The following is a 15,082-nucleotide window of genomic DNA, read 5'->3' on the forward strand; positions in this document are numbered from 1 at the left end:
ATTAAGCCTGCACAACAAAGAGCTCATTTCAATCCACCGACTAAGAACTTTAGAAACTATGACTTTGAATTGAGAATCACAAGTTGCTTCTGTACAGATCACGGACAACTGGAGGTAAATCATCCTGTTCCCACTTCTCCCTAAGACTGTGCCTTGAGAAAGCTGGGGGAGGCCCAATTCCTACCAGCACAAGCAGACTTGCAGGAAGCAATCCATTGGACCACACGATGGCAGCAAGGGAATGCTTCTAAGGGTATTTTTCCAGTGGAAGAGGCTGCAGTAATGCAGATATCTGCCGTCTCTGCCTTTGCAATAAAGGGCACAGACACATTCTAGCAAGGAGCTGGAAAAATAATCTGGCTTTCTGTCACTCACTATAATGCAAAGGGTCCTGTTCTGCAGGATAGTGCTCTGTAGTCATGCATCCTCCCTAGTCTTTATGCCTGGTATTGGCACTGAGGCTAGGCAGTGCTGCTTTGGGAATCATGGGGTATCCCTGCTCCCTTTTGTAGATCAGCACTGGGAAATCAGCTTCTCAGATATTTGCATCTACCAGGCAACAAAAAAGAGAGAGAAAGACACCTAAATTTGTTCCAATGTGGAAAGAAGAGAAAGAAAAAGACAGGACGATATTACAATGTTTTGATAGGTTTTTGTTGCTTGAAATGTAGGGATAAAAGAAGGACTTCCAGGTAGCTGACAGTGGCTCACTTTCCCATTGGTTCTTTGAGCAGAAATGGAAGGGTCATCACAAACACCTTTGATTCCACATACTATCAAATAAGACAAATGACCCTGAAATTACCCAGGGGATACCATATTACACTGCTTCATGTTGCTAACTGCAAGGGAAAAGAAACTTCACCCCTTAGGACCCAAGTCTGAAACAGATTCAGTGGTCTCCAAAATTTCTTTTCTCTCACTGGGGAAAACACTTAGCTTTATAGATTGGCCTGAGCAAATTAGCAAGACATGCACATTTAGGCAGTTTCATAAGGCTAATGTAAGATAAATGATTTTTCTGTATCTATATTATAAACAGGGTAGTGGAAGCAACTCCTAAGCTGAGATCTTTCTTCAGGCAAAAAAAGCCTCAGAGGATCTACCTCAGATTGCAGTATCAGTAGAACAGGTTACAAAACAAACTGACAAAATTAATGGTAACAAATCACCCAGACCAGATGGTATTTGCCCTGGAGTTCTATAGCAACTTGAAGTTGAAACAGATGAACTATTAATGCTAAGCATCTAACTTGTGGATTAAAACTGCTTTGGCACCAAATTAGTTGGAAGTATCATAAATAATACAAATAAATTTTTTAAAATGGCATGGGGATATCCAGGGAACTGTACTCTGGTGAGACTGACACTAAGACCGGTGTAATAGATAGGTATCAAAATAAAGAATAAACAACAAAGAATCAATGAACAATGGATAAATATGCTGTGTTAGGCAGGAATTAATGTGGTTTGTGTAAAAAGAATGAAAGTCTCACAAATTCACAAAGAAACAACAGAAGTATGGGGAAAAAGTATAGCCCAAATGGCTTTCAGCAAGGTGTCTGAGGAAAAGCTTTCAAGAATGCGAAGTTGCTATGGGACAAGAGAGGAAATTCTCCCCTGGATAAAGCACTGAAGATAAGGGATCAATGAACAGCTAACTCAATGAATGTACTTTGCTGGTGGGTTCCACAGGGATCACTGCTAGGGCTGGTGCTTTTCACCATACTATAAATAATTTAGAAAAGAGGATGAATAACATAAAAAAAAATCTCAAAAGGCTATTATATTATTCAGGGAAATGCAAATGAAAGGTGGCTGCAGAGAACTGCAGGTGGACCATCTGACTGACCAGGAAAACATCAAAAATTAAATTAACTCCTAATACATGTAAAGTATTGCTCATGAGGAGAAATAAAACCAAAATCACCCCCACCTAAAACAAATCACCTCCCAAAACCCTAAGGTCTTACACAGTGATGAACTTAGAACTGATAAGCATCCATTGTGAGTGAGATGTTGGATTTTTAATGTAAAGCCCCCGCGGAAAATGAGGACAGGGAGGTCACACCATGGCCCTGCACAAGGTCACAGTGTGCCTGCATCCAACATGGCTGTTTCAGGGCTCTCCTGTCTCCCCATCCCCACCTCAGTTGTACACCAGAGCTAGAAAGGGCATAGAGTAAGGCAACAGGATGATGAAATGTGTGGAAAGGCTTCTAGAAGAAGGTTAATTAAGCAGACTAAGACTTCTCAGGCTGGAAAAAGTGCGAGTGGGGGAAAAGGGAGTAGAAAGGGAGTGGGGGAGTGTCTGTAACATAATGACTAGCATGGTGAGGGTGAATATTCTGCTGTGTATTATTTAAGAGTTTAGGGGTTGATTGACAGATGAAAGATTCAAAAACAAACAGAAGAGATTCTTCTGATATTCGTTCCCAAGTATCTGCTACTAGTAGCTGTAAGTAAAGTTTTGTTTTCATGGAGCATGGATTTTCTCATTAAAAAATTGGATACTCTTCCTAACAAAGTATAAATTGTAACTTCCTATGGATCACTTCCAATTGAACAGATTGGATGTGGCTATAATTGAAATACTGTGCTTACAAAACCCTTCTATTAAAGTGCTCAAAATAATCTACAACATAGAGTGGTCACACCTCTAACATGCTTGTTATGATGTAAATACTTCATTAGTCAATGTGTCATAGAATCATCATTTGTCCTAGGTCTGGTATCTATATTTAGTTATAAAATGTGTTATAAATAACATCTCTAATGTTGAGTCAAAAGACTAGATAGAAAAAACCTACACATTTAATTCTGAGCGTATATTTCACTGTTCCAAGTGTGCATAAACACTATGTTTAACAGATTTCATTAGATATCTCTGAACTGTAATCCTGCTACAGCTGTGACACACATGGGCACACTTCTGTAGGCACCACTATGAATGGCTGCTCAACAGAAAGCTTGCTCTGAAATGTACACTAACATTTCTATTGTTTGCAACTGCCAGTATTTTTATTTCCTTACTTCACAGAATCACAGAATGGGTAATATTGGAAGGCACCACAGTGGGTCATCTGGTCCAACCTCCCTGCTCAAGCAATAATCTTCAGTTGCAGAAAGAAGGATTTTTAAGGTAAGATTTACCACCTCAGAGTAGTAAACTTTTCTAAGTATGTAATACTTTTCTAAGTACTGCAGTAATCCTTAGGCTTCAGCGTCTCACATAAGCCAGTCTACTGATTTAGTCCTATGATTTAGGAAAGACCAACAGGGTGACAGCTGAAATCCTAGAAAATGGCAATTTTTGTGCCCTGTTGCTTTGCGTTTGTTTGTACATCTCCAGTGGGATCAGTTTAGTTGTAAATGCCTATATAGAATATTAACCTTTTTCTCCATATGTCAGTGACATTTGATGTGCCATTTTGTGCTGTATGCTCTTCACTATTAACAGCCATCAGCTGCTGAAATTAAAGTATTGTGGTCAGATGTGCTTTTCTTTCAGGCTCTGACCCTGCAAATGAGCAAATACATGACAGAACAATCTCACTGGACAGAAGTGATGAAAAGTAAATGTTTGTTTCCAGCATGTCTCTAAAAGGGGTGAACTAACTTTTGAACAATTTATGACATTTTTCTGTAACTTTAACCAATGAAGTAGCGCAAAAGTAGCAGAAACTCTGCGAACAGGAAAAATTCCAAAACCTGATAAAACAGAACCATATTGCAATCCAAGCCATATCTTTAACGAGCAGCTGTAACAGTGAATGCCACTGGCACTCAGCCTCATTCTATATCCATTTTGTGAGGCAAGGCCATAAACAGCCATCACACATTGTTTTTTCCACGGAGAACAGAAAACCTAGCAACTTGGCAATGAGGCACACAGGAGTAAAGTGAGGAACAGGAAGGTCATTACTTAAGACTACAAACCAGCTGGGAGGATTACAAACACTAGCATGGACTGTTACTGCACATACTCTCCCTTAGCAATACCCCACTTTGTCTGTACAGATGCACCTTTTTTACTACGAAAAGTATTAATCTGACAATACATAGACCAACAGGAAGGATTTACTCTCTTTAACCATCAATAACTGTACTTTATGGCTCTTCAATCCTAATTTCCAAAGACAAGCTGACTAGAAAGTTTTTATCTATTATGGAGCAATTCTTCAGGTGTGAAATAAATACAGAGATGAGAAATAATTAGTTATATAACATCTTACAAATGTGAGTGTTAGAATTAGTTCAATTGTTTGTTAATTTCAGCTTTATCTGGCCTCCTTCTGACTCTGAAAATGGACTAAAACAAACAAGTTGATTCCACCAGACCTTGGTGGGCCAAAGGTCTGTGGAAAAAAACCAGAATCTTCCAAAGGCCCTTTTTACAACAACAACAACAGCGAGTATGCAGCTAAGCAAATGGAAATGTCAGTGAGTCCATTTTAGACAAGGACTGGCATTGCTGACTGTAATTAAATTTCAATCCTCTATTTGAGCTTTCCCTACCTCTCCCATGCAATAGCCAAAGCACTTACTACTGAAATCTGATTTTTATACTTAAGGCCAAACTCATTACCTTCCTTTGCATCCCTTTGTTCTTGAGGAAATTCCTCCCTCCTTCCCTAAAGCATAATATATAAGGCTGAAGGAGAGTACTAGGGTAGGAAGAGGCTTTAAGAGGACAAGGGTGGTCATGGTCCTTGCAGTCATCTGCCCCTTTTCAGGGGACTTCTGAAGAGGTTGAAACTTGTGGGACTTACCCAGTGGACTGTGCTGAGGACTCCCAGTCAGGACCAGTGAGTTGAACAACACAGACACAGTTTTACAGCCATTGTGATACACAGCAAGGAAACATAGCTAAAACACCATACACAGATGCAGTTTAAATGGACAGTGGTAGGAGTTTCTACTTTATGGAAGAAAAAGACAGGCAAAAGCAATAAATCCGAAGAGGTTTCTCAACCCACCATAACTTCTTCACAATCTTTTCTTCCTCGCTGAGGTATTTCTGCCTTTCTTGTTCCACCAGGTTGCGCTGTCGCTGCACAGGATCTTCAAGCCTCTTCACTGTTTCAATCACTTTGCCATTGATTTCTAGCTCTGCTTTCTTCACCATTGCCCTCAGCATCTCCTGGTTCTGCAGCTGTTGCACAAAAGAAATCAACTTCAATTTTTCCTGCTTGACTGACATCCCTGGCAACAGAATACATTGCAGAACTCAGAAGGTTGGGATAAACATCACCCTACAGTGATTGAGTGTTTTTACCTTCTTCTTTCCCTCTTTAGCTGTACCTATAAACATTATTCCATGTATACACATAACTTCCAGTTTCAAACTGATAAACAAAAAATGTTGGGATCAGTATATCATCTTCAACGCGTAACTTCTGCAAGGATTGTGGCCCCTTTATTCTGCCTGGTTCAACATGAATCAAGAATTAATTATGCCTCACGAGAATGCCGGATGCTTGACTTCCACTTTCTGTGTACCTTGCAAGCTTGTGCATCTCGCTGCCCATACGTGCCTAGTGGATAATCCCACATATTAATGTCACAGCTGGAATGCACTGCTGTTTTCAGAATGGAAATTCTGAGTCTCTCAAGTGGCAGAAGAAGGGTCGTAACATGTGGTGTAACTTCGTACAGGCATACTGCTCATCTGCAATACATAAAACCTCCTTTACCCACCAGAAAAACCTCCCTTTATAATATGGTAATTTACTGAGAACTGCAAGTCACACCTTCTTTCTTGTCTTAGCCTGATGTTAAGTAACCAAAGCATTAACTGTCTTGCTGATACTAAGCTCACAGAGCAAAACACAGGTGAGAAGGCAAACTATGCTGTACTCTTCCATGCGTAGTGCTGGAGCAGCTATGACCCATGCTCACACAAACCAAACCTGTTTAAGTCTGTTATGTAAATTTCAAGATTCAAAGTGATAAACAGGACTCCACCTAGTCACAGTTTTAGGATACAGGCAACATGAACACAACACAACAGAAGCCATCTCATACTGTAAGATTTAAAAAAACACCTGTGTTAATTGGGGGACAAAATTCCAGTTTTAAAACTAGGAATTGAACTGTCAGCTGTCTTCTAAACATCCAGGCTTAACAGCCAAACCACCTTTAACACACAAAATAAACCCATGGCCTAATACAAGATTCCCAAAAAAGGGTTACCTACAAGACAGTATAATGTAGCAAAACTTCTTTACAATTGATTTAAGAAAATTCATGAGAATCAAAGAAAGAAAAAGCCTTTCCTGAGACAATCCTTTCCTATCAGTATGGGCATGAAAGAAACAAACTCAGCTCCCCACTCCCAACTCTTCAGTCCCTGAGCCTGACTTTCTTCTCCAGCTACACAACTGTGATGAGAGGAAGGGTAACACCTCACTGCAAGCATGTGTGTGTGTGTGAAAATCTGAACTGTGACAAGCAGGAGGAGTTAGCTCAAAACTCAGCTGAAGGGAAGTGTTAGCAGTTAGTAAAAAACAAAGCTGAAAAGCATGTCAACAGCACAGAAATATATAAATATTATCTGGATTATTTTGAAGATAATGCATATGTGTATTTTTCCCCTTTATGGGGTTAATGTCTGGATTTGATAAATTAAAATCTCTCACTGCAAGGCCAGCACAACTATTTGAAATACACACCTCTTTCATCATGTCCTATTTTCAAGTAGGAAACCCTAAATGAATGAATAAATGAGTGAATGAGCATGTAATGCTTCAGTCATACAATTTATTCACAGCTCTTTAAAAAGTGGGGAAATTTGACACATGGAAGTGAGTTAGGATATGTGAAACAACTGATCCCATGTCAGTGAGAAGGTCAATAACAGAGTTAGATTTAAGTCTCAGGTGTCCAGAATTTAAGTCCTTGATGTTCCTCAGCTGGTAACAGGGACTTCCACTAATAGCAAAAGTGAGTTTGTGTGAGTGTGTGAGGTTGTGAAATGGCAGGCACACTTTTTTTTCCTATTATGGAGGTATGTAGGGGATCTATATTTATTGTGGTGATGTGCACAGCTAAAGTGCTTGTCACCTCCATTTATTAAGTGTTTGAACAATGCCAGGAAGTTTCAGTCATGAAAGTTCATCTATTTCTGATAATGAGAATAGGGAATAAAAACATAACACAGCAAGATTTCAAAAAAGCTTGTATATTGGGGACTCCCAAACCTCAGAGTTTGGAGTGAGCTCTTGAATCCTGGGAAATGACTCATCTTGGTATCAAAGAAATGTTTTGCTATTTCTACGAAAATTCATGCAACACTTGGCTAGTTATGGAAAACCTGAGTTTGTTCATGCTTGGGGAACAGGGACAGAAGATTTAGAAGGGAGATGTAAACACGGGTTCAGAGAGACAAAAGGAAGAACTGTGGGAGAGGAGCAATTATGGCAGTCAGCAGCCAAAGGACAGCACGAGGCAGGGAGAGCAAGAGCACAGGGGAAGAGCTGTGGCTGAGGAGGAGAAGGCAGTCTCTGGCTGCCACAGCACATTCACCTCCATGTTCTGGAACTGAACTTGATTCTTACCTTTCTTCTGCCAGCAGGTATCAGATGTGAGACTCCCTGGCTAGGTGCACATCCCGTTTGCCCCTCTGACCACCTCTTTTAGTTACTCCACCACCTCAAGCAGAAGACGTTTTATGGATCTGCCACAGTTATCCTGGTTCCACGCTGTAGAACCTTTTGTACTATAAGCTTGCTTGAAAACAAGCCAAATCAGCAATCTTGAAAAGAAACTCTCTTAAAACTGTACTCAAGTTCCAAAGGCAAGTGCTCAAAGGTAAGGCAAAGCAATGCAGGGTTTCCTGTCACCACCAAATGACAATTTCTTGCTAATTAGAGTTAACTTTTAACTGCAAGTAGCAACCAAACAGAAACAAATTTAACATGCTTTTTTAGAATTCTAGCATCCTCTCATGCAGTCTTTATCCTTGGATCTCACTTCTAGCCTCACTAATCTCTCCAGATACCCTCCTTGTCCCTCTTCATCTAGTGCTCCAGCCATTATTCGTCACTGCTCTCACACAGGTACCCCAGCACTGCCTCTGGCAACCACTTCAAGAATAACCTGAAAACCAGTTCAGTTCACTTTGAACCAATTACCTATGAGACAGGTAAGTAGAAACCCAAGGATTACTTCACAACCCTGCTCCTCATTAGGAGACAAGCATGACCTGTCCAGTGGGAGCCTCCCAGGCCCTTCAGGGAGAGGCTTTTGGGCCACACACCTCCCCACTACAGCACACAGCCACAAAGAGGAACTGGCTGCCTGCAGCTCAGGACCTCTGTAGAATCTAAGTATGTAGTTCCTGGAGTTTGTTAACATACATTGATTAAAGGTAGTCTCTTCAGTTCTTTAATGCAGCTCAAATATATATTTGAATTTCTAACTCAAAGTTACACTTTTGAGACTGAGTACCATTTATGATGGTGTTGTTACTACATTTTCTGTCCTTTCTGCAGCACTCATTTCCCTGCAAACAATGCACTGAGTGAAGGAAAAGCATGCATGCATACACATTCCTAATGGTGAGCATTAATAGTATCGAACTGTGCTCCCTTAAAATGAGTTCAATTAAAGAAAAGAAAGAGCAGACAAAAAAAATCCAATGTACATCTAAGTTAATGACATATACCATGTGCATGTACTCTAAGGCTTGGCTCAAACCTGCTACTAAGGGTTCTCACGATCTGGGAGCACAGAATGAACAACCCCACTGAACTCATCATGGACTCCATTCTTAAGAGTAACAAATCTGGCCAGGGCTGGGTCACAGCCTATCTCTGGCAATGAGGAGAACTCCACAGCAGCATGAAGCTAGTGTTTCTCGATGTCTCTGAAAATCAGAGCACTTAGAACATGCTAGTGTAGTAGCAACCAGTGTATACAGCCTCTAGCAACAGCCATGAGGCAAATGTCTGTATGCTAAAAATCTCTGTTCAAAACCCAGCCACAGACTGAGTCTTAATTTTTTGGTGGCATCTGGTAACATATGTTTATCTGGTGTGTGAATCAATACATCTGGATCCATTGCTGCTGGATATTGTTTCAAAAGAAGATTTTGCCAGCACAAACAAAGGATGCATGAATGAAGGGGACTTTTCTATCATGTATTTCTCTGATTCTATTAAGAAAATTAGTATGAGCTTATGGTGGTAACATCAATTAAAAATTAAACAATAGACATTATTAAACATAGTTTTATGTCCTGTTCTTGTTTCTTAGTTATCCTGCCAATTTTTGTGCCTGTACAATCATCTTTTTAATTTTTTTGAAGTGTTTCTTCCAGTCTGTCACTGTATAAAAAATTCACACAAACAGGAACAAACTGACTGCCAGCCTGGGAGAAACAGTGAAATTGAAAAATATGAAGCACTGTCAAACATAAAATGAAAACAATCTGGGAAACCAGAAAAATACTTTTTCTCTTTAACTTATAATTATTAAAAAAAAAAAACACAGCACAAAATACTTCATTAGAAATATGGTACTTCAACACTTCAGTTTTAAAAACACTGCCTTTGCTGTTTCACTTGCTGCCCTACAAACTGTGAGCTCTTTTTCAAAATAATTTAGGAATGCCATGACAAAAACTCTTATGAATGGAATTTATGTGTAACATACCAAAGTTCCCCTCGAGCTACAGATTCTTCGAACTATCAAAATTTCTCAACTTCCTACTAGCTAAATGCACCAAGTTTGCTATAATTTCTGAATTAAAGGAAGCCAGCCAGAGTTAATGAGCACACTCGGGATAAGTCCTTTCTCCCTTCGCAAGAACTCCTTGGCAGCATTGATTTGTGCAGATGGTAGAAATTTCTTCACTCTTGTGTGCCACAATGTTGTGTCTGATCAAAAGCAATGCTTCTGCCCTGGGCAGGGCCATGGAGACAAAGCACAGCAGGGGAAATGCCACCTCCTTGGTGAGCAGGCCCTGTGAGAAGGATGCACTCCCTGCCTCCCTGCAGCACTGCAGCCTCCATCCTGCTCCATGAGGCCACATGCTGAGCACAGCTGGTGGCCAAACCGCAGGCATTTGCCAAGAGCTGCATTTGGCACATGGCGCTGAGAAGGACAGAGGGGCTGCAGGGGTTTGCGGCACAAATGTGGAACAATATGCACTGATACATAATGAGCCAGGGCAGGGATACCATGCCAGTGTCTTGGAATTAGATGGGGAACACGTAGGCAGCACTGCTGAGAATGGCTTTTGAAAGGGACATTTGCTATTGGAACATACTCATCATAAATTGAAAATTGAAATACATGGAAGCCATATCACAGGAAGAAGTCAGCTGGCTGACCCAACTCTTTGCTCCAAACACCTTCTGCCATCTCTTCACTCCCAGCAAACTGAGCACAGGATGTTATCACAGCACCTTCAATTGGCCACATTTTCCTATCCTGATGTTTACCTCATCCTTCTGCTCCCTTGCCCTATGACTGGTTCGTAATTCAATTTCCTTTAGATAAGGAGGTGAAGGTAAAACATGCTCTGAATTCTGATTTGTATTACCATTATTTTGTTCTAAAATTAATCAGCAAATCAAACATGGTGGACCTAATAACATTCAAAATCACCCTGGTTATAAAAGCAGTAGCCCCTATGATACCAAACATGTGATGTCACTTTCTGGGAAAGGATGACTGGCAGAGTATTGAAGCTTCCCCCACTGTCCACTTTGTCTTACAAGAAAGTGCTTTGCCTTCTTTTCCATCTTCTGAGACAATACACACTGCTCTTCAGTTTCCAATTAAGTGAAGAGCTGAAGACCTGGACAGCTGCATATGCTTATTTAAAGAGTGTCTGAGATGAACAGCATATATTTGTATTTGCAGCATGACTGTATGTGCCAACACACTGCTTTTGTTACCTCTTCACTGGTTATGTTGTTTCTTGCAGGTTTTGAGGTAATGATGTGTATTAGGAAGGTATTGCTAAAATGCAAATGTAAGTAGGATACAACAAACGTTTGCAGCAACATTTGAAATACCTTTTTTTCTTACGGTTCAAGTTGGCTATTTTTCTGGATTCTGTACATACAGGACTCAAACTCTGGCTTAATGCATATCTACTGATCCTCAGCTACATTTGAGTTTCCTGACATGGAAGTTGTTTATTCAAGGACTTAAAATCTCTCTCAACTGTAAACAGTATGAAGCAAGAACATGGTTCTTTTGACATGTTTATACAGCACATAGCATAGCAGGGTCCAAACTGTAATCACAGACTTGATGTTACTGTAATTTAAATATTTCTTTACTGTCTAGAGTAATCCAACAAAGCTAGAAATTAATTTTTTTCTCAGTATCTGAGCAGCAGTAGTTTAACTGAGCTAATTCTTTCACCTCAAGGACTATGCAAGCTTTTGTGTCTGTAATACATGGGTCTGCCCTTTGCTAGAACTCTGCTACTGAGACTCACTTGTACAAAAGCTAAAAGAGTGAAAATGAGAGAGAGGGAGGGAAAAGGCATTTGCTGACAACCCACCTTTTTTCCCAGCATTATCCAGATAATCATACCTGTAGCTGCTTCATCTGATGCAGCTGCAGCCGCAGGTCTGACACGTTGCGTTTCATTCCATGCAGGCTGACTTGCATTGCTGGGGCTCCAGCAGGGTGATGGGGGACAGCTGACTCCACAGCTGCCAGGGAGTTCTTCGCCCCAGATATGTTGGCAGCATCTGCAATAGGCAGCAGTACAGGTTGAGCTCACAGCAGAGAAGGTGCAAACATGATCCTTCCTCTGCATCCAAATGTATTTCACACAGATGGATGAGAAAAGAAAATCATGATGGATGCCAATGCTCAGTATTAACAGGGCACTGGCATCTCCTTATTCAATATATTTTGAGTGTATCTGTACCTCATTTCTATCAGAGCGCTGCATTACCCTAGCACTGCTTTCTACCACATGTAATGGAGATGGGATATTAAGTTATAACTGCAGATTACATAAAACAGCAGCAGATCAAATTAGTTCTGAAAGTAACTTTGGAACTGTCATCCCAGGAAACATCTGAGACCAAGTTGATGCAAGTTCAATCACAGGACTCCTAAACTGCATATTTGCTTGATTAATCATCACAGGAGAGGGATTCAGTCAAGCTGCCAAATAAAGGGAAAGGACTTCTACAGAGAATCTTGCTTCACTGCTTCAAGAATAATTGCATTATTTCTAGCAAGTATCTTCAGCAGCAACCATATAAAACCAGAGAAATGAAATGATGGTGTGGCAGAGGCTCTCCAGCCATGTTGCATCCACCCACTCCCTTTTAGTCCATCAGAAAGGAATACAGCGTAACACAAGGAAATGAGCCGAGACACACTCTGAAAATAACAATCACTGTTCTCAAAAAACTTTCTTTGTTAAAGAATGCTGTTCCTCTACATAGCAACAATGCCAAGCTTGTTCTTTTCTGTCTCAAGTACCTGGGAAGAAGCTCTATTTAGAGAGAACAAGCAAATTCCAGCTCATCAGCTAATAGAAATGTCAGCTGTTTCTCGCAATTTGCACTTACACACCCATATTCTTCAAATTTTTTTTCTAGTGTGTCCCTTGTCCCCAGTACCACTGCCAGGAGACAAAATGACAGGCTGTCAGTACGACAAACTTTATTTTTTAAGTCCAGCACTGTGTAGTCCGGCAAACTCTTCTCCTCACACTGCCAAATCCACCTTATTCCTTGATCTCAAATGCTCAGATGGATGCTGCTCCCCCTACAAGAAAGACATTGAGGTGCTGGAGTGTGTTCAGAGAAGGGCAACAAACCTGATGAAGGGTCTGGAGCACAAGTCTGATGGGGAGCAGCTGAGGGAGCTGGGGGTGTTCAGCCTGAAAACAAGGCGTCTCAAGGTCCTTATTGCTCTCTACAGCTGCCTGAAATGGGGTGGAAGGAGGTGGGAGTTGGTCTCTTCTCCCAGGTAACAAATTATAGAACAAAAGGAAATGGCTGAAAGTTACACCCAGCGATATTTAATATTAGGAAAGGTTTCTTCACCAAAAGGGTCATCAAGGACTGGAAAGGGCTGCCCAGGGAAGTGGTTGAGTCACCATCCCTGAAGGTCTTTAAAAGATGTGTAGATGTGGTGCTTAGGGACCTGGCTTAGTGATGGACTTGGCAGTGTTAGATTAATGGTTGGACTGGATGATCTGGAAGGTCTTTTCCAACCTAAATAATTCCATGATTCTCTTCTATGATTAGGTCATTCCCTACTTCAATTTCTTCCTTCTCCATGATTAAAAAAAGAAAGCTGAGGAAACAGAAAATAGCTCATCAATGGATCTGCACAGGGATTTTGATCATCATTTGCTCCCACAAGCACACACTCTATCAACTTTAATGAAATCAAACAAAAAACAGTGTTGTGAGCTTTTCCTGCTGAAGGCAAATTTCCAGTGCACTGAAGTGCATGACACATCTTCTGACTGGAGTGAGCATGAATCCAAGAGTGGGAAGTTCTCTTCCAATGCTCTCATCCCTAGCAGTCTTTACAATCATCCCTCCAAATGTGCCTGAGTGAGTACAGCTCAGCATAGCAACACACTGTTACCCCTTTTCCAACAGGTGTGGATACCTCATATATAGCCTTTCCAAAATTCATCGGGGGAAGCATTCTTAAAGGATGGAAATTACACCAGACTATTTGTATTATAAAAAAAGATTTTTAAAAATCGTGTTTGTTACTTTGTCTTCCTTGGCAATTCTGCTCAGTAAAAGCACAGGCCCCTCTGGCTGGATCTATGCTACACAGAGTGTGCCATGCCATGGGCTTCTGGAGACATGCTCAGACAAAAAGCTGTACTAGCTTGGTGCAGGCTGTTGCAATGCTACATCTTCCCTAAATGTGCTCCAGCGAGATCTGCTTGGTGCTTCAACAATAGCACTCTTCATTACACTGCTGAGCAAGCTGCTGCACTTTTTTGCTATACTCCACTATGATTCAATGCTCTCTTGACTTTCAAAGAGCTCCTTAACAGAAAGCAACACTCAAGACATAAACAGTCCTTATTCAGTGCCATTATGTACCCACTCTATGCTCCAGTCTAATATATGCTAATACTTATCTGTCTACATGTACACTGCAGTTTCTCCTATAGTCAAGCATCTATTTCCCTCCCACATGCACTGGTTTTCACCCTTTTTTTTTTTTTTAAGAAAATGGTATTTAGTTCATAAACCTTACAGACAGAAACCACCAGAGAGTCTGAAAAATGTGGATAAGCCTCCAACAGTTCTGATCCCTAGCCACAAATCTGGACTATTTTTGAAAGCACATCTACCTTTCTGCTGTTCTTTGCCTCAAGCAAAAGCTCCAAAACCTCAGCCCCCGACCCTGTGATGATGCAGCCAAGGCATGAATCAGACCCCACCAGTCCCTCCCCCCATGCTGGACCCCACTCAATCCACATATTTTCTCAGGAAGGGGTGCCTGCTTTCCTTTTAGTGTAGATGGACTGTGATCTGCTTCTGTAAGCAATAAATGTCTCCAACTCCCTACAAAGCAGCTCTCCTCCTCCGCTGCTGCCTCAGCCACCTCTTTTCGCCATTTGGTGCTCTTGGCTGCCACAGTGTCCCTGCTGCAGTGTGCTCAGAGCCTGTGAAACATGCCCTGGGACTCCTGACTCCAACGGGTGTGAAACACCAGAAGATACCAAGTGACCAATAAGGATCAGCAGCTGATTTCTCGGATATACATATTTTCATCAAGAAAGAATAAAAGGGCAGCTGAATGATAGGCTGCTTCATCTAGGGAGTGTAGCTCACTTTTGGAAATAATCCCACACTGTAGATCTGCGATTAGATGTGAGGCCAGAAGGACTGAAGGGAAAGAAACAGCATTGGCTCTTGGGTTTTTAAATAAACCCTTTCTTGAGCTAGGTAAGGGAAATTCAACCTCCCACCGTAATTTCCTAATAGTCTGGACAAACAAAAAAAGTTAACTTTTTTTACGAAGGCTAATGAACTAAGCTGCCATTTTAGAGTACAAGGAGAACTGATGTGCAGAAAGAGAAAAGGTTTTCTGTGTGCTCAGGGGGTAAGGAACA

At 41.1% G+C, this 15,082-nt stretch overlaps 1 protein-coding gene across 12 annotated transcripts in view; it reads right to left on the reverse strand.

Moving 5' to 3' along the window:
• KIAA1217 (KIAA1217 ortholog) overlaps positions 1–15,082 on the reverse strand; it is a 354,324-nt gene that overhangs the window by 21,569 nt on the left and 317,673 nt on the right. For all 12 annotated transcript variants that reach the window (XM_085050500.1, XM_085050498.1, XM_085050510.1 and 9 more), the window contains 2 exons: positions 11,557–11,717; positions 4,980–5,155 (listed from right to left, as the gene is read on the reverse strand). In XM_085050500.1, coding sequence (XP_084906626.1) covers positions 4,980–5,155; positions 11,557–11,717 — 337 coding nt within the window. The remainder of the gene's footprint in view (positions 1–4,979; positions 5,156–11,556; positions 11,718–15,082) is intronic.

Source organism: Lichenostomus cassidix, chromosome 2 (assembly GCF_008360975.1).
Source record: "Lichenostomus cassidix isolate B80296 chromosome 2, HeHo_3.0, whole genome shotgun sequence".
NCBI classification, from domain to species: domain Eukaryota; kingdom Metazoa; phylum Chordata; class Aves; order Passeriformes; family Meliphagidae; genus Lichenostomus; species Lichenostomus cassidix.